The 23188-nt window shown below is 39.6% G+C and overlaps 1 protein-coding gene and 1 long non-coding RNA gene across 2 annotated transcripts in view; both read right to left on the bottom strand.

Annotated features, from left to right (window-relative positions):
• PPA1 (inorganic pyrophosphatase 1) overlaps positions 1 to 20126 on the bottom strand; it is a 37342-nt gene extending 17216 nt beyond the window's left edge. Inside the window, exons 1-5 of the mRNA XM_082424588.1 lie at positions 19908 to 20126; positions 17460 to 17518; positions 6354 to 6407; positions 5152 to 5271; positions 2852 to 2938 (exon numbers count right to left, since the gene is read on the bottom strand). Of these exons, the coding sequence (XP_082280714.1) occupies positions 2852 to 2938; positions 5152 to 5271; positions 6354 to 6407; positions 17460 to 17518; positions 19908 to 19971 (384 nt within the window). The 5' untranslated portion in view covers positions 19972 to 20126. The remainder of the gene's footprint in view (positions 1 to 2851; positions 2939 to 5151; positions 5272 to 6353; positions 6408 to 17459; positions 17519 to 19907) is intronic.
• LOC309642721 lies at positions 3079 to 5142 on the bottom strand. Its single transcript, XR_014253335.1, has 2 exons — positions 3632 to 5142; positions 3079 to 3572 (listed from the first exon to the last, which is right to left on the bottom strand). It is a non-coding gene; the product is annotated as an uncharacterized lncRNA (long non-coding RNA).
• Positions 20127 to 23188: the final 3062 nt, after the last annotated feature.

The raw sequence follows: 23188 nt of genomic DNA, 5'->3' as shown, positions 1-23188 counted from the left end.
ACTATAAGACACTGTTGAAAGAAATTAAAGATGATACAAACAGATGGAGAGATAGACCATGTTCCTGGATTGGAAGAATCAACATTGTGAAAATGACTATACTACCCAAAGCAATCTACAGATTCAATGCAATCCCTATCAAACTACCAATGGCATTTTTCACAGAACTAGAACAAAAAATTTCACAATTTGTATGGAAACACAAAAGACCCCGAATAGCCAAAGCAATCTTGAGAAAGAAAAACAGAGCTGGAGGAATCAGGCTCCTGGACTTCAGACTATACTACAAAGCTACAGTAATCAAGACAGTATGGTACTGGCACAAAAACAGAAATACAGATCAATGGAACAGGATAGAAAGCCCAGAGAAAAACCCACGCACATATGGTCACCTTATCTTTGATAAAGGAGGCAAGAATATACAATAGAGAAAAGACAGCCTCTTCAATAAGTGGTGCTGGGAAAACTGGACAGCTACATGTAAAAGAATGAAATTGGGGGCTTCCCTGGTGGCACAGTGGTTGAGAATCTGCCTGCCAATGCAGGGGACACGGGTTTGAGCCCTTGTCTGGGAAGATCCCACATGCCGCGGAGCAACTAGTTCCGTGAGCCACAATTACTGAGCCTGCACGTCTGGAGCCTGTGCTCCGCAACAAGAGAGGCCGCGATAATGAGAGGCCCGCGCACCACGATGAAGAGTGGCCCCCACTTGCCGCAACTAGAGAAAGCCCTCACACAGAAACGAAGACCCAACACAGCCATAAATAAATAAATAAATGAACCCAAAGTTAAAAAAAAAAAAGAATGAAATTAGAACACTCCCTAACACCATACACAAAAATAAACTCAAAATGGATTAAAGACCTAAATGTAAGGCCAGATACTATAAAACTCTTAGAGGAGAACATAGGCAGAACACTCTATGACATAAATCACAGCAAGATCCTTTTTGACCCACCTCCTAGAGAAATGGAAATAAAAACAAAAATAAACAAATGGGACCTAAGGAAACTTAAAAGCTTTTGCACAGCAAAGGAAACCATAAACAAGACAAAAAGACAACCCTCAGAATGGGAGAAAATATTTGCAAATGAAGCAGCTGACAAAGGATTAACCTCCAAAATACAAGCAGCTCATGCAGCTCAATATCAAAAAAACAAACAACCCAATCCAAAAATGGGCAGAAAACCTAAATAGACATTCCTCCAAAGATATACAGATTGCCAACAAACACATGAAAGGATGCTCAACGTCACTAATCATTAGAGAAATGCAAATCAAAACTACCATGAGGTATCATCTCACACCGGTCAGAATGGCCATCATCAAAAAATCTACAAACAATAAATGCTGGAGAGGTTGTGGAGAAAAGGGAACCCTGTTGCACTGTTGGTGGGAATGTAAATTGATACAGCCACTATGGAGAACAGTTTGGAGGTTCCTTTAAAAACTAAAAATAGAACTACCATATGACCCAGCAATCCCACTACTGGGCATATATCCTGAGAAAATCATAATTCAAAAAGAGTCATGTACCACAATGTTCACTGCAGCACTATTTACAATAGCCAGGACATGGAAGCAACCTAAGTGTCCATCAACAGATGAATGGATAAAGAAGATGTGGCACATATATACAATGGAATATTACTCAGCCATAAAAAGAAACGAAATTGAGTTATTTGTAGTGAGGTGGATGGACCTAGAGTCTGTCATACAGAGTGAAGTAAGTCAGAAAGAGAAAAACAAATACCATATGCTAACACATATATATGGAATCTAAAAAAAAAAAAAAAAGGTTCTGAAGAACCTATGGGCAGGACATGAATAAAGATGCAGACGTAGAGAATGGACTTGAGGACACGGGGAGGGGGAAGGGTAAGCTGAGACGAAGTGAGAGAGTGGCATTGACATATATACACTACCGAATGTAAAACAGATAGCTAGTGGGAACCAGCTGCATAGCACAGGGAGATCAGCTTGGTGCTTTGTGACCACCTAGAGGAGTGCGATAGGGAGGGAGGGAGGGAGACTCAAGAGGGAGGGGATATGGGGATATTAAGTATACATATAGCTGATTCATTTTGTTATACAGCAGAAACTAACACAACAATGTAAAGCAATTATACCCCAATAAAGATGTTAAAAAAAATAAGATAAACAAGTGTCCATTAGTCCCATCAGAGTTGAGGGTAATTAATGTTTTTTAAACTGTCATCGATTGTGCTGAAGAATAAGTCCTCCATAATTTATTTCAAATACCTATTTTAATGTACTTTCTTTACCTTTTATTTTATAGAAGTCACTGAGTTAGGCAAGTCATACAATATGCCTGAACTTGATGACTTAAGCAACTGAATGACAACTTTCTTTTCAGTCACTTAATATTTTCTTGTGCCTGGGAAAGATCATAAAGAAAATAACTATAGTCAGAATCTTAGAGCAACCCTACTTGAGAGAGGAATCCCTACCATAAATCTCCAACTCATGAGGTTACCTGGTTTGGGCCAATTCACTGGTCACTCCAAATCCTTAGGCAAGATTTGCCTTGTTGCCTCCTGGTAGCCTTCATCTATTGACTACTCATCTGCCTTCTAAAGCAATGCAGAACATGTCCAGTTTTTCCACACACATGCATACAATACACATTTTTTTCTAGGCTAGGTTTAAATGTACAAATTATAATGTAGAAATGCTTAGAATGGAATGGAAGCTTTTGTCACCCAAAGAGACCCATCATTACTTTACTAATATTCATATATTTTATTTACAATATTTTTTAAAGTATGAAGTTTGTATATTTCATTGATATCATCTCAACTCTACAGAAAAATATTTCAGATTCCGTTACCTTGCTTCCAATTTCACACACATCAATTGGGTCATTGTCACCACAGCAGCCGGTGTGTTCATCATTGTGTCTTGGGTCTTCCCAAGTCTAAAAAAAAAAATAAGACACAGTATATCATTCCTGTATATGCTAATGACAAAGTGGATCATGTTGGCATTGAAAGATAACATCCCACGATCTTTCTGCAAATATACGAATCTTCAGCTATTTATTCTCATTAAAAAGAATTTTTTTTTTTAAAGAATTCTTTATTCACATCTAAGAATCTTAACTACACACAATAATCTTAACTAAACGCTGGGCTCCTATTAAGCGCATAATGCGGAACTAAATTTAATCTTTAAAATGGATAATGATGCTATTTTAAACAAACAAAACCCAACTAGCTAATAACTGAGACAATATGCAAACACAAATGTAGACCCAGATGTTCACTTAAAAAATATAGTAAAAGAAAACTGCTTTGATGAACTTTTAGTACTTACTATCTTCTACTAACCAGATTTTCTTTAAAATAAATCTCCAAGCAGAGATGGGTAGGTGGTAATATTAAGATGGAAATGACGTGTGCTGGTGGCAAAAATGTCATCGCTGACCAGGAGCCAAGAATAAAAAGTTTAACCAGGATTTGCTGAAGCTTTAAATTGCTGGGTTTCTTCCCTGCTAAACTGCAAGACAGAGTCCTTGCAGAGCAGCTCACAGAAGAAGCGATGGCCTGTGCCTGCCAGGAAGTTCAGTTTAAAGTGTAGCTGTTGTTTTGGTTCTTTTCCCTCCCTGTGCCTGCCAGGAAGTTCAGTTTAAAGTGTAGCTGTTGTTTTGGTTCTTTTCCCTCCCAATCTGGAACATATTTCTTGAATTTGTTTGCTTACTCAGCTGGAGTAAAGGCAGAGAGATAAAAGTAAAGGGGGAAAAGGAAGACTGGACCCAACAAAGCCAAATCCAACCTACAGAAGAGTAAGTATTTCAGCAATGTGTTCCCAGAGGGATGATATTTCAAGGCTAAATAGTGAATCAGTTGAAGCGCAAGGTGAAGTGCTATAAGGAAAGCAAACGACTTTGTGACTACCTAGCAAGCTAGATGGGTTTGACCTATGTTTTAGTAACTTACAGATTGTTTCACAATAGATTCCACTTAATAGACTTAATGGTTAATAAAAACAAACCATTTATCAACAGGAAGAAAATAAATTGAATATTTCATTTAAAGATCCTAAGTGCCACAGCATTAGCTTAACCAAACCAGAATTAAATATACGTTATTTACTCATAGCAGACATGATTCTAGTGATTCTTCATTCAAATATTAAATAAGAGTCTACTACACACAGGTATTGTGCTGGGGATAAATTGGTAAACAATGCAGATATCCCCCCTCCTCAAAGCTTTGACTGTTTAGGAAACAGAATCCCATTATTACTTTACCACAAAGAGCTTGGCACAAAGAAAGTAATCAGGACTATAGAGATACTAGTCAGCAGCTGTGAGAACTTACATGTGCCAGGTACTAAGTGCTTTATTCCTCAAATAGCCACACAAGCTATGTACTAGGAATATCCCAGGAGAAAATATTAACATCTCAGGGAGGAAGAAGCAGAGGCAAGTTAGATAAGCTTTCGCAGACAGTTTAGATTTATTTCCAGTTTTAGTGAGGGCCACTGGTAGGTTTTAAGCAGGGACGTGATATTGAATCTGATTTAAGCTTTAGAAGGTTGCAGCTGGGACTTCCCTGGCAGTCCAGTGGTTAAGACTTTGTCTCCCAACGCAGGGGGTGCAGGTTCAATGGTGGAGTTAAGATCCCACATGCCTCCCGGCCAAAAAACCAAAACATAAAACAGAAGGAATATTGTAACAAATTCAATAAAGACTTTTTAAATGGTCCACATCAAAAAAAATCTAAAAAAAAAAAGAAAATGGCAGACTTGGGATTTGCACCCTCATCTGTGTGGTGCCATAAGATCAGTGCTTTTAAGCACTAGTCTACATGGCCTCTCTCAATAGATACGCCACTCGTTCTGTAAAGAAAGAATTTGTGTAGTTTATAACCAGTCCATATAAAAAAATATTTCAGAAAAGAACAAACTTTCAAATGTGAATTCAAACATTGTAAATATTTACCTTTTAGTTCATCTTGAAAATAAGTTATTTAAGGAAGTATTAAAATGAGTTAATTACCCCTTATGTTTTTATAATCTACTATAGCAAAAACTTTTTGAAGGTGTTTAAATCTTTTTTACTAACAGTAGTAGGTTAAATTTTTGTAAGCTAAAAAGTACATTTCTAGCAATTGCACAGAGACATACCTGAGGGATGGCACCATAGTTCCAGATATATCCTTTATAAGGGAACAAATTTGCAACATAACGGAGTTTTCCTTTTTTTACATCTTGTTTAATTGGGTTTAAAGGATCCTTTGTAGCAATCTGAAATAAAAAATTTCAAATCATTGTATATTTGTATGTGAAATACTATTCATATAGGGATTTAAGGAAATGAATTATGAAATGCACTAGTTCCACTTTAATGATATATTTTTACCCCTAACACTTTTATAATTTGAAATAAGTTTCTCCATAATCAGCCTTTAAGTGGAAAACATTTGAGGTATACAGGAACTATCAAGAAGGGAAAAAGAACATTTACTAATTCCAGAAAGCAAAAATTAGCTGGAATAAATCCTAACATTTGAGAAAATATCTAACTTCAGCTTTCCTTTAAAACATTTAATATTATTCAAATATTTGACTGTCTATTACATGTGAAGTGTTGTTACTGTCAGAAAGCATTATTACGTGACAGAAAATGTTACAAATATCCGTAATGAAAAGTCAAATCTATTAGGTATCATCAGAAATAAATTAACAGGAACTTCCCTGGTGGCGCAGTGGTTAAGAATCCGCCTGCCAATTCAGGGTTCGAGGGTGGGTTCGAGCCCTGGTCCGGGAAGATCCCACATGCCGCGGAGCAACTAAGCCCGTGCTCCACAACTACTGAGCCCTCATGCCACAACTACTGAAGCCCATGCGCCTAGAGCCTGTGCTCTGGAACAGGAGAAGCCACCGCAATGAGAAGCCCGCACACCGCAATGAAGACCCAACACAGCCAAAAATAAATAAATAACTAAAGTTTTTAAAAATAAATAAATTAACAAAATGTGACAAAAATTCCAATAAAATCATTTATGGCTGGAGTGACTGAAGCAAGCCTGTTGACTACATGGAGGAGTCAACAATGGAATTAAAGGGAAGAAGACAGAAGAGAAAAAGGTAATTCTAGGCTTTGGGAATGCCAGAAGGAAAGTCTGTAGCATATTTGTAAATAGTAAGTGGTTGAGTTTAGTCGGAGCACAGAGAGAAAACTGGCAGGCAATGGGAGATACAGCTGGAAAATAGATTGGGACTAAAAAGAGGACAACCTTGGACATTAGTTGTTTAACCCTTGAGCAAATCGGTGCAACTAGATCAAAACTAATATCCTACATCTGACTAGCAAAGGTGAAACATACCTCCATTTTTGCATTCGACCAGCGTGGTACTTCAACCACCATGTGGAACACATCCTGCAAAACACAGAGAAGGTGAGATGGTCACAGGAGTTCATTTATTCTATTACTTCATTGAGTATGCCCCAGTCCTTCCAAAGTTAAACTGTTCATTGTATCAAATCTTTGAAGTCACGGACTTTCAACAAAATGCATCAAAAAGTAAGGCAGACTGATGGATGAAGAGATAAAGCAAATACAGCAAAATAATTGTAGAATGAAAGTAGTGGGTGTATGATTGTTCACTGTATTTTTCTTTAAAGTTTTTGTTTGTTTTAATAAACATAGTAAATTTTTCATAATAAAATGTTGAGAGGGTGGGGTGGAAAGAATGTTCCTATAAAGAATGGAAACAATTTTAAACATAGCAGAACTTGTATCTCTGAGGAGGGCCATCTTCAAAGCAACTGTCTCCAAAGGCTATGCATATCCTCCAGTGACAGTGCATTTACTCAAAATGTTTTTGGAACTTCTATTTCAGAGGTGGTTTATAAGACAAACCCCAAATCAGAAAATTTATTTGTCATACTTTAGTTTTAGCCTCAAACACAATCAATCAGCGTGATTACCCACATTATTCTCCCAATTAGGCTGTTTTTAAAAATCAGGTACTCCTCAAAAAGACAAGAAGTTTGATACTGAAGATAAAATATTATGTTCCAAAAATATTTTAACCAATAGCAGTTCTATTGTAATTAGTTTACAGCCTTAAATTGACTAATTGATATTGGATGACATATTAAAAAATTCTCAGATGCTTACTGCTTAAAAACCCAATTAATGAAAAATCACACTTTGTCATCTCCTTTGCACACCAGAGTCAAATACCAAGTTGAAATACATTTTGTAATTAAAACTGAGCTTTAAATAGTCAGAAAATTATTTTTGCCAAGGAATAAAACTAAGTTCAGTTTTTCAGTTTAAAACCCCTACAAAGGGCACACATGAAGCCAACTCTGCCACTACTTTTATAAAATGCATATTTTAAACAGTTGATTTAAAATGAAAATCACTTAGTTACACACTTGTTAGAATTACTTCTTTGCCACTTTGCATCAAAAAACAGGGACAGGGCTTCCCTGGTGGCGCAGTGGTTGAGAGTCTGCCTGCCAAAGCAGGGGACACGGATTCGAGCCCTGGTCTGGGAAGATCCCGCATGCCGCGGAGCGACTGGGCCCGTGAGCCACAGTTGCTGAGCCTGCGCGTCTGGGGCCTGTGCTCCGCAACAGGAGAGGCCGCGATGGTGAAAGGCCTGCGCACCACGATGAGGAGTGGCCCCCACTTGCCACAACTGGATAAAGCCCTTGCACAGAAACGAAGACCCAACACAGCCATAAAATAAATAAATAAATTAAAAAAAAAAAAAAAAACAGGGACTGATAAGCTATTGAATACAAGGGAATAAGTCAAAGGTTTCCAGACAATAATTAGCTTGTTGCTATTTTAGCCAAGCAGAAAGCTCCACAGATTTGCATTCAAGAGGCTCAAACTTCTGTCACTTACTGAGGGAGACTATAGTATTCCATAGTTTCTGCTCCAAGCCTCCTGACATCTGCCTACTCCATACAACATAAAAACCACAATGAATGGAGACATTGTTTAAATCCAGGACTGAATAAACTGCTCTATCCCTGTAAAGTCATAACTGGGTGGTTTTAGAAAAAGTAACACATTGTTCATGGGTAGGAAACCTTAGACCCAATCTTCGATTACATTTCATTCTACTCACTGTAAGCGAGACCTGTGTCTATCTAGCACCACCCCTACGCCTCAGGTGTTAAAATGAAAGATCTGCACGTCCACCAACAAGTCAGAACTTAAAAGGGTACAGCAGTAATACCCTAAAGGTCCACAAGATAGAGCTGTTACTACATGAAAGGTCACCTGAGAAGAGAAAACCAAGGAAACTGGCTAGATGTTTAAAAGAAAATATTACCAAATGAATAAACTGCCTCAAGAAAAAAAGTAGCAAATAAAGCTAAAGTCACTGATTCAAAGTTTGGAAACTATACTGAACACTTTAATGGAATTAAATGATAAATACATAGAGATCCTCAAAAATCACATTACCTAATATTACAAACCTACATAACTAATAGGAAAGCAGAAGAAAAGAAAAGAAAGAGAAAGAGAAGGAGAAAGAACCAACATTACAGGAAAGAAAACATCTTTCAGGAAAAGACTCTACTGCAAACAGAAGAACTCCGAAAGCCTGAGGGTTTGGTACTTTTTAGAAATTAGCTGGGCCAAAAATAGCAAGGAGTATCCTGCAAGGAGCCTCAGAGACAATTCATTCATTTTTGCCAACATATATTTATTGAGCACCACTGTTTTGTGCCAGATACTAGCAGTGAACAGAATTAAAGCTCTTTTAACTCCCTAAGAGTTGGATCGCCAAACCAGGTCATTTCAGCTTGCAGGCCTCAGGCTGTAGCCTGGGGTCCACAAATCTAGGTGAGGGATTAGTCTGTAAAATGAATGTTTAGCATATTTTCAAGTGTATGTAGATACCGTAGTGATTACTGGATCTTTTTTAAAATTAATTAATTAATTAATTAATTAATTATTTTTGGCTGGTTGGGTCTTCGTTGCTGCGCACGGGCGTTCTCTAGTTGTGGCGAGTGGGGGCTACTCTTCATTGCGGTGCGCGGGCTTCTCATGGTGGTGGCTTCTCTTGTTGCGGAGCACGGGCTCTAGAGTGCAAGCTCATTAGTTGTGGCGCACGGGCTTAGTTGCTCCGCAGCATGTGGGATCTTCCCAGACCAGGGATGGAACCCATGTCCCCTGCATTGGCAGGCAGATTCTTAACCACTGTGCCACCGGGGAAGTCCCTGTATCTTTTTTTAAAGCAATGAATGTGTAGTAATTTTGTCACTACTTTCCCCATCAATCATTATCAAAACAGAGGGTTTTTTTTTATTATTTTGATATTAAAAAGGGCGGATGTTCTTATCCTTTAGAAGGAACTACTAGTAAAGGACAGTTTATTTCTCCTAGACACCATGGCTACAATTCAGGGAGTTGCCACTAGGTACACAATGATACTTAGGATTTTCAGGGCAACTGACATGAGAATTTCAACCAATCACTCCATTGTTACTAGAAAAAAAACACCTTTACTGTTAAAACATTATGCATTCTATTTGGAACTCTTGTGCACTGTTGGTAGGAATGTAAAATGGTATAGCCACTGTGGAAAACAGTATGGTGGTTCCTCAAAAAATTAAAAATAGAATTACCATATGATCCAGCAATTCCACTTCTGGGTATATACCCCCCAAAATTGAAAGCTGGGTCTTGAAGAGATATCTGTACACCCATGTTCATGGCAGCATTATTCAAAATAGCTAAAATGCAGAAGCAACCCAAGTGTCCATCAAAGGATGAATGGATAAGCAAAATGTGGTATGTACATACAATGGAATATTATTCAGCCTTAAAAAGGAAATTCTGACATGTGGTACAACATGGATGAACCTTGAGGACATTATGCTAAGTGAAATAAGCCAGTCACAAAAAAGACAAATGACTATATGATTCCACTTACATGAGGTATCTAGAGAAGTCGAATTCATAGCGACAGAAAGCAGAATGGTGGTTGCCAGGGGATTGGGGAATTAATGTTTAATGCATATGGAATGTAAGTTTTGCAAGATGAAAGGAGTTCTGGAGATGAAGGAGGGTGATGGTTGCACAACAATATGAATGTACTTAATACCTCCAAACTGCATACTTTAAAATAGTTAGGATGATAGATTTTATGCTTTATGTATTCTACATTAAAAAACTGGAAAAAATTATGCATTCTAATATTTCCAATGTTTATGGCATTTAAAAGAATGAGACAAGATTTTAGGAAATTTAGTACTACCTAGTTAAAAATTCATGCCTTCTTTCTCTAATCCTAACTGGTTTAAACTATTACTTAGCTCAATCCTGGATTTAGTGTCTTATTATTCCCATTGTTAGGACTTCTCAGAACTGTTCTCCACTTCTACTATGCTCTGGATTCTCAATCCCTGCTCTGGCACCAAGCTTTCAGCTCCCTGTTTACAGTTTCAGAGAAAGGAAGGAAGACGTTGGTATCCCTAGTAGGATGATGCTGACAAGGCTGCAGGAGGCAGGGGAAAGGCAAAGCGTAGCTCTGAGCTCTGACTTCCAAAGTCAGAGACACAGCAATCAGTCTGACTTCCCAGATTTACAGTCATTTCAACAGGAAGACAAGAATGTTAATGTTATAGATGTCCAGATTCTAAGGAGATTAGAAACTTAAGTCTAAATCATAGCATTCCGTTAATCAAAAAGATTTAAAATAAAATTGTTTTACCGATAGAAGAAATATAACCTATATCTTGATCGGGCTTTTAACTTCATTGATGAAACAGGAGTATCACAGTAGTACAGTGATCAATAGGTCTCATCTCCAAACTGGTTAGTTTTCTTGTGGATCAAGTCAGTAGTCTGACAAGTCATTTACTAATGAATAGGCTATGGCTACTTGGTAGGCTATTATTTCTAATATCATTAAGTACATATACAGGGAACATACTCTTAATTACATTCCATCTCTGAATCTTAGTAGTGAAGTTAAATGTGTCTTTATTGGGAGACTTATGAACACCTCATGACTTATGATCTTTTCCCAACACTGGAAGTTGACTCTTCATGTGTTTCTCTAGATAACTTCAGAAACCAAGTAAAATAAATACCAGACTTACGAAGAAATACAAAATCATCCTGATTTCACCATCCTTTCTTTTATTTTTCCATTTTGCAATAAAATTTGGAGAAAAACAATGGTGGTAGAGAGGATTTTCTTCTAAATTTATCTAGAGATTAGATATAAAGCAAGAGGCTAATAGAAAACAAGGGCAGCTTGCCTTTTTTTTTTATCTCTAGAGTATTTTTGGAGAATAAAATTCCTATCAGAAGAGCTCATGTAGTTAGTAAGGAAATGCTCTACTCCTGTAAAGGTGCTTTTGTAAAGGTTTAGCAGATTTCATCATTTCCAAGAGTATTTTTATCCTATTAAGTGCTCACCAAGTAACACTTGGTTTTAAGTTTTGGCTTCAAAGCCAGTTCTATGATAACAGGACATATTCTAAGTTGTTAAAAGTAAATGGGTTCCTCCTGTGCAGTGTCAATGGGATTGTAAATTGGTGCACCATTATGGAAAACAGCATGGCAGTTCCTCAAAACACAAAATAAGAACTACCATATGATCCAGCAATCCCACTTCTGGGTATTTATCCAAAAGAAATTAAATCAGAATCTCAAAGAAATATCTGTACTGCCATGTTCACTGCAGCATTATTCACAATAGCCAAGATATGGAAACAACCTAAGTGTCCATCACTGGATGAGTGGATAAAGAAGACGTGATACATACATACACACACACACGCATGCACAAACACACTGGAATATTCAGCCTTTTAAAAAAAGAAAAAAGGAAACCCTGCCATTTGTGACAACACGGATGAATGTGGAGGATATTATGCTAAGTGAAATAAGTCAGACAGAGAAAGACAAATACTACATAATCTGACTTGTATGTGGAATCTAAAACAGTTGAACTTATAGAAACAGAAAGTAGAAAAATGGTTGTCAAAGGCTGGAGGGGTGGGAGAAATGGGGGGATGTTGATCAAAGGGTACAAACTTTCAGTTATAAGTGATAAGTTCTGGAAACCTAATGTACAGTATGGCTCTATGAAAGTTGCTAAGAGAGTAGATCTTAAGTGTTCTCACCATACACACAACCAAAATAAATATGTGAGGTGATAGAGGTTAACTAACGTGATTAGTGGGATCATTTCACAATGTGTACATATATCACAACATCACACTGAACACCTTAAATACAATGACTATTTGTCAATCATACCTTAATAAAGCTGAAAATAAATTTTTAAAAAAATTTTAAAGAAAAAATAAATGGGCTCCTGACTTCTTTCAGTGAGAAGTGACAAATGTCTATTGGAGAAGCTGACACAGAAGAAATATGATGACCGAAGTTCACACTGTGTGCTTCTTATTCATTTAGAATGATAACTTCACAAAGGAAAACATGATTTATACCAACCCCCCAAAAAATTGCTCAACAAATTGTTGAGCAGGGGAGATAGTTAAAAAACAAACACCTTTCAGTAATGCTCATTTGTTTTCCAGTCACACAGATGTTCTACTCATAGCAGTTTCAAGAAACTATTGTATTTGGTAATGCATACTGCCATATGCCACATACACAGAAAGTAATCAAACTTAATTGACACGTCATAACTAAGAATAAGCTCCTATTTTTCCCCCTCAGATGAGCTTTAAGATGACTCAATTTTGAAAACAGATATTCTAACCATAATCTGTTTACTTTCTTATCTTTATAAAATCAAGCAAGAGTCTGCATTTCCAGCTGTCAACATCTTCTATGATCTGCAATGACTAAGAATTTTCACCATAGAACCTTTTCCAAGAAAAATGCACATTTACACCAAATTGCAATTTCAGAGAGAACTCAGAACCTCAGAAACCCATCGATGAGTACTCCAGGGTCTCGGGGCCACCAAGAATTCCTGGACTAGAAGACTTCATAGCTTTCCCAAATGAAGGAAGTTCTTACTCATTTCCCTTGAATTCTAAGCGTAAAAAAAAAAAAAAAAATTATAAGCAAGCCTTTTTTTTCTGCTTTTTTTCTTTGTAAATATCAAAGAGATAGTTACTGTAGAAAATTTGGAAAATACCAAAAAGCACAAAGTAAAATCCACCACCCTTTATCACTCGAGGCAGTGTGGCTCAGTGGCTAACACCACAGGTTCTGAACCAGAATGCCTGGGTCTGAATCCTGCCACTACCACTTATGAATTCTAGTTGGTAATCCTGGATAATTAAGTTACTGAAAGAACCCAGCTCACAGACTGGAATGATGGCTAAAGGAGAAAATCCACATAAGGGCTTTAGCATAGTGCTAAATGTAATCTAAAACACCCACTAAGACCAACAGTGCTCAGAGGTAAAGCAACTTGCTCAATATGGCAAAGCCAGTTAGTGGTAAAACCAGGACTAAAACCAAGGTTTCTTACTCCCGGTTCAGTGATCTTTACTCTACACAGTAGAGCTCTGAAAGGCTTCAGACACAGCCAGTCTTGTGGTTAACATCATCATCCTATTGTGGGGGTTTTTTTGGTTTTTGTTTTTGGTTTTTGTATACTGAGACTTTATAAGCCAGGCATTGTGACTGCACGTTACATGCATATTTAATCAACACAACTTTTTTTTTAGTCAAAGCTATCAAAAAAACTTTTGCCTTTTTACTTATTTTTTGATTGAAGTATAATTGACTTAAAATATTATACAAGTTTCAGCTGTACCACATGGTGATTTGATATTTCTATACATTACAGAATCATCACTACAGTAAGTCTAGTTACCATCTGTCACCATACAAAGTTACTACAATATTGACTATATTCCCCACGCTGTACACTACATCCCCATGACTTATTTTATAACTGGAAGATTTACCTCTTAATCTCCCACACCTATTTCCCTCATCCCCGCCTCTGGCAACCACCTCTGGCAACCACCAGTTTGTTCTCTTTACGTATGAGTCTGTTTCTGTTTTGTTAAGTTTGTTTTACAACTTTATCTTTTTGACAAAATTGTTAAACCACAGATATTATGGTTAGAATATCTGTTTTCAAAATTTAGTCACCTTAAAGCTCATCTGAGGGGAAAAAATAGGAGTTTATTCTTAGTTATGACATGCCAATTAAGTTTGTTATCAGTTTTCATCTATGCTGCCAGTTCTAACTTTGGTGTGGAAAACATAAAACAAAACCCCAACCATTCTATATACATATAAAGTTGGAGAAAACCAACAGTATTTAAATGATTAATTTGGTGACATTTTTTTAAGTTCCATTTATAGAACTGTCTACAAAAATAAATAGAAAATTCAAAACAAAGCAAACCCTGTAGGGAAGTGAGTACTGCTGACCCTTGAACAACACAGGTATGAACCGTGTGGGTCCACTTATACATGGATTTTTTTCAATAGTAAATACTACAGAACTACATGATCTGTCGGTTGAATCTCCAGATATGGAGTAATCTCAGATACAGGAGGCCAACTATAAATTATACGCTAGTCAGGGCCCCTAACCCCCACATTGTTCAAGATTCAGCCATAATTTAAAAAGCATCTACTTGGGTGGCATATCTCCTCTAAAAGTTTCAGGTACAGTAAGATAGTATCTTTAAAAATTTAAGAAGGATACACAACTGCAAAAGATATCTTATTCAGTTTCTGAAGCACCCACCTATTTGACTAGTAGCTTGACTTTTTTTTTATAGGAGAAAAGTTCCATATTTATATATTCCCCCAACAGTCAGCTGAAAAACATTACAGAAGCCTATATTGTTAGAACTAGTATTTAACATGGAAGTTTAAGATATAGAATAGAAAATACTAAACTTCTAAAATTAGAACATCAAGTCATGATACTTGAGTACTCTAAGATTTAGATAAAGCTTTTAATCTACCCAGTGTTTCACACTGTTTATGCTCATTATGTTCTGGATTCTTAAATTTTCTGTTATCTCAGAAGTTTTATGTCAGAAGACACTTTGAGCTACAGGTGTTTTTATATTTGATTCCAAAATAGACCCAAAGAAAAGAACAGCCCTACAATATATATACATCCAGTGAGTCCTTGCCTTTGCCTTCTTTCACCCAGTGGATTTGGAAATAACCCAAGTAGGGTATCTGAGTCACAAGGATTTCCAGAACTGGCTGGATGGATTACCTAATAACACATATACTAAATCAAATGCTGTCCACGTTGAAAGGTTCTGATGTGGAGTAGAATATAAGCCTTTGGGCATTTTTTCCTTATAGAGCTGAGTTGTGTTAAAGGCACATTCCCTCATTATCACCCCTCAAATGACTGACCATATTAGGGATAAAGTCAATGGCTACCCACACAAAAATGTATTTACATAAACTTAATCACATTGAAATTTCTTTTTTTCAAAAACCATACTCTTCTGTAACCAACGGAATTAATCAGATCTTTTATTTAGGCTAGAATCCAAAATAGGTTATGTGTACCACACCCTTATTTGTGCTTTGTATAAACTAAACTTCCTTAAAAACAAAACAAAACAAAAAGAACTCTTTCCTGCCTCTGAGGCAGGAATCTGAAGTGCTGAAGTTCACCGAGGTCTGGACCACTGGTGAAATCCAGAGTCATTGCAAGAGCTTGTACTTTTGAGCCAGCCCAATGTGGTACAAAGGGCAGATTCTTCATTTGAGTAATCCCAGATTACAGATACAACCAGTCCTGTAAAAGACTTCAAGGAGTTGCAGAGTAACCTGAGTGAAGATGTTTTACACGACACCAAAATGTAGTCTCAGCTTCCTATTTTGGGGTAACTTGCAGCAGCAACAAGATTAGGCACCATAACTGCTATGATTCTTCTGGTCCTTGGCTAGAATATTGTCCAATAACTTAAGGCTATGGTCTGAATGTTTGTGTCCCTCCAAAACTCATATGTTGGAATCCTAACCCTCAAAGGTGATGGTATAGTAGGTGGGACTTTTAGGAAATGCTTAAGACATGAGGGTAGAACCCTCATAAATGGGATGAGTGCCTTATAAAAGAGGCTCCAGGGAGATCCCTAGCCCCTTCCACCACATAAGGAAACAGCTAGAAGTCTGCAACCAGAAGAGGGCCCTTACCCAACCATGCTGGCACCCTGATCTCAGAGTTCCAGCCTCCAGAACTGTAAGCAATAAATTTCTGCTGTTTATAAGCTACCCAGTCTACAGTATTTTGTTATAGCAGCCCAAACAGGCTAAGACACTTATGAATGCAAAGAAACCCAGCTACAGGTCAAGAAAATGTTTCCCTTCCTTAGTACAGCTGTATGCCAAGGTACCATCAGTAAACTTAGGGTCATCATTTTATACCTCTTCATTATTCAAAATGGTCTGAGATGTTACTGCAAAGTACTTTGATATACATACCGATCATACAACAGCTAATTTAAGCCAACCAAATGATGCCAATTCAAGAGGAAGGAAGGATTCTGCAGTTCTTGTCAACTCCCAGGGAATCAGATGTAACAAATTAAAAGTTTCTGAATAAATACAGCTTTGAGAATCCCACAGGACAACACATGCCAATTAGTGGTCCCTCCTGTAACTGTGGCACGTAACTGCCCTCGGGCTGTTTGCTCCACTGTCTCCAGCTAGAGCCCAGCTCAGGCAGGCTGCTCAGAAGCAACATTCAGGTTAGATTTTCTGCCAGTGTCCAAGTGTCAGTGCAGAACTGTAGCAATCTTCCTGGTAGAAGTACATGAATTTATCTATTTCTGATAGTCAAGCACAGAAAAAAAGTAAGACTCAGCACACACAAGGATAAGATTTCATCTTTATTATTCTAGACATGCGCTGGAATGTGATATTCACATGTATTATGTATTGACATCTAGCTAAGGAAGATCAATAACCTATGAAGCTTTTACGACTCAAAAAGATTTGCACTCAGTGTGGATCCTTCCTGGTTGAATGAAAAAAAATTTTAAGGTATAAAAAAGAATCAGAAAAAAAAAAAAAAAAAAGAATCAGACATTTGTCCTTGTGTCAGTTCCTAAATACAGCACAAACTTCTCTTATTGGGAGGGAGGCTAAAAGAAGCAATGGCTTTTAAAAAAAATAACTACTTAAATTTGCACCAACAATGCATGATCTTTGTAAAAAAATATAGGAAATATAAAAAGGCAAAAATGAAAATAAAAACAAAAAGAGTTACCAGCAATTCTGGTGATTTTTTTTTAACCAAGGCAGCTTTAAAACATTTGTTTCTGTTCCTCTACTCCTTCTCCAAATTATAGTTGCTTCTTCTAACCAAATAATCTGGATTTAAGACTGTCTCCTTATTTAGTCAATGCACCTTTAACTCACAGCACAATGAGGCATTTTAAGCACTTGTTAAGACATATAAGAAAATCCGTATGTGGAACTAACTGATCTGAGCAATGAGACTACGGTCAGAGAAGGATGTCTTACCTTATCTGCATAAATTGGAATATCATGAAATGGAGATATATATTGTCCTTTTTCATTTTCTGCAAAATTAATTAGAAAGTTATTGCTTCTATTGGTTAATTATATTTCCAGATGCATGAAGTACACATTTTTTAAGACTTTTTTTTTTTAAGAGAATTTTTAGGCTTACAATAAAATTCAGAAGGTACCAAGATTTCCCACATACCCTCTCTCCTCCCATTATCAACACCACTCACCAGATTTTATTCCCACCCCAGAAAAACTGGCTATATACTTCACCTTCCTGACTGCTCCAAGATCAGGTTAGGTTTTCACCCTACATGTTCCTTAGGGGTCTAAAAGGTACTAACCTCTATGGTGAGGGTGGGGACTGCCTTACAAGCCTTTGTATCACAGAGCCTAGCAGTGCCTGGTATACAAAAGGCAACCAAATTGTTTGATTTTATACCGGTTAACAGTTAACAGAGCTAATGAAATACTTGGGCTCTGGGAGAAGGCAGGGGACCAATTTACCAAATTATAAACCATGTTGCTTTAAGTGGTGTTCCAGGGAGACAGAGCCATCTTAGATTAGGATTTTTCTTAAGGATCATCTAGCTGTAACAGCACTTTCACAGGTAATTGCTGTATTCTAGAGACCTAACTACCATATCCAAAAAGTAATTTTAAAACTTCCTTACTATTCTTTAGGAAACCTTAAGGGTCAGTCCACATTGCATCCCTTCACGATTAAAAATCAAAGTGGAGGGAATTCCCTGGCAGTCCAGTGGTTAGGACTCTGTGCTCTCACGGTGAAAGGGCCGGGTTCGATTCCTGGTTGGGGAACTAAGATCCTGCACGCCGCATGGTGTGGCCAAAAAAAAAAAGACAAAAAAACTCTAAGTGGAATAGGCAAAATTGATCTGTGACCATCCCCAATGGCATACTGGTCCCTTCAGTGTCAACAGTGACTTGCGATCCAACCCACTATCAGTTTTAAAGAGATTGGCAAATGTAACATTATAGAGGTAAAAATCTTCTCCTATTAAGGAAGGATATTAAGAAATCTATGGTTTTTAAATTAAAATTATATAGTACTCACTACCAATACATAATCTAAGTAAAAACTGTATTTGTTCTGCAAATATAGCTTGAAAACAATTACCCTAATCATCCCCCCCATCTACAAACTAGAGGGTCACCTCTCTAAATCCCTCCTACAGAGAAATTCTGGAGCCAACACTAACTCCAGAAAAACAGTTCAGGGAACTATTTGTCAAAAGTTCCTGCACTGCCCTTGCTGCTGAATTCTGAAATTAAATAAAATGGGTGGGGGAGGTCCCACACGTCACTGGATTTTAAATGGCAATCTAAACTTCAGTTGTGTAACTTTATAGTTCACTTTCCTTTTCCTCTCACACCAGCCTATTTTTTGTTAGGAGCTTTGTCCTTTCAGTATTACCATTCATCCCCTCCTCCCCTCTCTTTACTGCCCTTCATACACCAGAACTCATAGAATTCAAGGCACCTGCCCATTTCCTTGGGAACAAAATTGTAAAGAAGTTAAAATAGAAACGCCTCCGTTATCTCTAATAATCTTTTGGGGGCGGGGGGCGGGGAGGTGGTAAGAGGATAAAGATAAACCCCATGTAGCTTTCCCCCATCTACAAGGCTAAAGGTGGTGCACCAAGGAAAGCGGAGCCTGCGGCCTCCTCGGCTCTAAACGCAGACTTAGGGGAGGTACCCCTTAGACGCGATCCGCTGCACAGGGGCCAAAATTTGGCACTTTCTTATTCATGCTTCCCAGATTGACGTCACCTGTTTAACTGGAGGGGAACAGATTTCTGTTTCACAAGGCGTTTTCCCAGCATCAGTGCTACTGGAAAGCACGCGTCAGGGAGGCAGGAGCGCTACTGGGGCCCCAGAGGGATGGGTCCAGTCCTCCACTGATAGCTCCAGATCTGGGCCTCAGTTTCCCCGTCTGTCGGACGAGGGCTTGGACTTGACCCCGCGACGTGCCCACAATCTGAGCTACAGTGGAGGAATTAAGGTCTTAGGGAGTCACCACCATCACCTCCTCCCCCTCGCCACGCCGTTCCTCCAAACTGAATAATCCTCTTACGGGGATTAGTTTACCCCCAGATACCTTTTCTAGGGTGACTCAGTGGTTTCCTTTTCCCATCAGACACTGCCCAAGCCGGACACCTGCAAAACTAGCCTGGCCCAGGTTCAGGTCCAATCGAGCATGTGAAAGAGGAACGCCGACCCACGCCGCCCTGGCCGCAAGCGGGACGTGTGAAATGAGAGGGCCAGGCCCGCCCAGGCCCCCGGGACCGGCCCGAGGAGCCCGGCCGGCGCCCGGGACAAGGTGCCGAGCGCGGGCCGCAGCCGCCGGGGCGGGAGGGGAGGCGAGGCCCAGGAATGAATGGGCGGGCGGGCAGGGAGGGACCGCGGGCCTCCGACACTCACTGAGGAAGACTCGGTACTCGAGCGTGAAGGGCGCGGCGCGCTCCTCGCTGCTGAAGCCGCTCATGATGCCGGAGACCAGCCGCCGCTGCCGCCGCTGCTACAAAGCCACTAGCCAGCACGCGACGCCAACTGACAAGGAGTAAGCTCTGCGCCTGCGCACTGCGGTGACTAGACCGGCCAGCAGGGCAGGGAGCAGCCTTTAACGCTGCTGGCGCTCGCGAGCCCACCCCGCGCGCAGGCGCACTCCGTAGGGCCCGCGAGTCTCAGCGCCCCAGCCCCGCCCCCTCGGGCCGCGCCTCCGCGAACCTCCCCTCAGCTCCCGGGCTGGGCCACGTGGCTGGCGGCCGGCTCTGGCTGAGTGATCCTCCTGGGCTGGCGGGCTTTGGGGCTCTGACGGAGGTGGGTAACACGTTCTCAGCTTCGACCGGCTAAGAATTGACCGCCGACCTTTCGCCTCTCACGGACACTGGGAATTCACCTTTGCCTCACACACCCTTCTCCGCAGAGTAATTCCTTATCTCAAAAGACGTTTAAGAGTCGGCTGCTTTACCTGGCAATCCCTGCCAAGCAGTCTTAAAGGTGAGCGGTTTTCTGATCCGTTTAAGCAAAGTTACGACATATTACTGACACCTGTAATGGCTACCGGCTAGGTAGCAGCTCCCACTTTCTAGTGTATGACATCGAGCAAATTGCTGTTAACCTCTGTGACTCAGTTTCTCACCTGGGAAATGGAGATGTTAATAGTAACGATTTCAGGGGTTGCTGGGATGATGAACTGAGTTGATACACGTCAAGAGCTGGAGGAAGAGCCTGGCTTGTTGTAAGCACTCGGGAAGTGTAAATTGTTATTCCCACTCTCCCCAGTGGAGGATTCAGTCTGCTCCCCCGGCTTGCCCAACCCTCCCCACGTCCCCTAGGACTTAAGATGGAAGCATTGGGAAAGTCCAGGCGTGAGCTCAGAGTCCCCTGAGGACATTTCCTCAGGTGCAAGCTCCTTGAAGCTTGTTTTTATACCACTGTTTCATGGTGTCAGGCCAGACCCCAAAAGCTAAAGTCAGTTGAGGTTGTGGGCAGATATTTGCATCACTTACTTCCCCAGTTCTATGTGTTTGTTTGGTTTTTTTTACTGTATATTTCAGAATCCTCAAATTAGGCAATTATTATTCACGAATTTGATTACAAAATTATTTCGAAGAATGCCTAGTTTTATTTAAAATTTTTGATGGGCTGGTCTTCTTTAAATGATCTTGATTTTCTAGAGCATTAAAGATAATGTGCCTCTATGACATTTTGACTTAAACTCTTTTTTTTTTCAAATCAATATCTATTATATAAAATGAGGTGCTCCCTGTATTAAATGAAAACGTAGTAAGATAATTTTCCAGTTAGAGTGTTCCTCCCTTATCTCCAGCCAGACTCCCATTAATCTTCAGAAGGTCATGACTCACTGACCTTTTGAACACTACACCACACATCTTTACTGTAGTTAGAACACAAGGGCAGGAAAAAAAAAAAAAGTAGAGCAGTAGTTTAGTCAGTAATGCAACACATTACTGAAAGCTAAGGGAATCTCTGCAGAGTGAACACTTAAGTAGGCTCATGTTCGGAGAGTTTCTTAAAAGGATGCGCTTCCAAAAATAAATAAATAAATAAAAGGATGCTCTTCCGACTGAACTGTGCTGTCAGTTTTCTACCTTTGAGCAGATGGTGCTAGTTTTCTTAGAAAACCCCAGAATCTCATCTGTGACTGACTTGTGAACAGACAGAAATGATGCAATAGTGTGCCACACGCACTTTCCCTTTTGCTTCCTGCCAGCTCAGAGCAAGCAAATAAAGTCTTGCTGACCTCTGGACTTGCATGCTAGCTCTTATATTGAATGTATTCAGAGAGCCAATAAATACCAACTCCAGTAAAAAGCCAAGCCCTGCCTAAGCTGGGGTAGAAGTCAGTGCTTTGTAACTTTCCCTTGCAGGCAAGGTTGGTGAACCCCACAGGCCCTTTGGACCTTGTTCTCTTTCTCATGTCCCCCTGGGGCCTAGCACAGTACCTGGCCTAGAGTAGGTGTTTAATGACTCTTTGCTGAACCAATAGATAGAGGAATTAATGAAAAAGAGAGCAAAAATACCTTCTTAAGTATAACAGTTTGACAAAGGATGAACCCAACTGTTCTCAAAGGTTGTCTTTCTTGCTCTGTAACCAAACCAGTGGCACTTTTCAGTCCATATCCTTTTTGCTGTGGTTGACCCTGCTAGGCACTTCCAATTTCCTGATGCACTCTCTCTTCCTTGGCTTGTGACTACATGTCCTTCTGACATCCCTCCTACTTCTCCAGCCACTCATTTCTCATTTTCCCCTTTAGCCTTCTCTGCATCCCTTCATCTTTTTTTTTTTTCTTCTTTTTTTTGGCCACACCGCACTGGTATGTGGGATCTTAGTTCTCCGACCAGGGATCAAACCGGCGCCCCCTGCAGTGGAAGCTTGGAGTCCTAACCACTGGACCGCCAAGGAAGTCCCATTCATCCCTTCATCTTGATCATCACTGTCTTTCTAACATCTCATGTTCTCTCTCTCTAGAGATACCCTCTCCCTAGGTTACCTTATGTATATATTTGGTGTCAACTACCACCTCTAGGCCCTATAACAGGAAAACTTTCAAATCTGTAACTGTGTTTTACTTAACACTTGTGACTATTGTCTGTGCTAGGTGGTAGGGATGTAGTGCTTCAAAAGACATGGTTTGGGCCCTCACAGAACTTATAGTTTGAAGGGAAGACAGTCTTCAGCAAATACGTCCAAAAAGTTTGGATAAGTAGAGGGAGTTCCCTGGTGGCCTAGTGGTTGGGATTCCAAGCTTTCACTGCCACGGCCCGGGTTCAATCCCTGGTCGAGGAACTGAGATCCCACAAGCTGTGGGGTGCTGCCCAAAAAATAGTTTGGATAAGTAGAGTGATAAAGGAAGTACAAAGCATTGCCTTGTGGGAGCAGAGAACCTCTCCAAGGAAGTGACCCTTAATCTGTGACCTGAAAGATGACAAGGGGTTAATAAAGCAAAAGGGACAAGGTAGAAGCCAGAAAGAGACTATGAAGAGATGTGGTCAGAGTTAAATGGTGGAGGGCCTTGGAAGGCATGACATGAGGGTTGAACTTTTTCCAAAAGAGAAATGAAAAACCTAGAAGGGGTTTTTAGCAGGAAAGTGACATGTCAGAATTGCTTTTAAAAGTGGCACTGTTAGCAGCTTGAAGCCTGGATTGAATTTTAGCAAGAACAGAGGCAGGGAGA

This window comes from Balaenoptera physalus, assembly GCF_965194825.1.
Source record: "Balaenoptera physalus genome assembly, chromosome: 14".
NCBI classification, from domain to species: domain Eukaryota; kingdom Metazoa; phylum Chordata; class Mammalia; order Artiodactyla; family Balaenopteridae; genus Balaenoptera; species Balaenoptera physalus.
The sequence above is the reverse complement of the archived record's forward strand: the minus strand, read 5'-3'. Positions and strand labels throughout refer to the sequence as shown.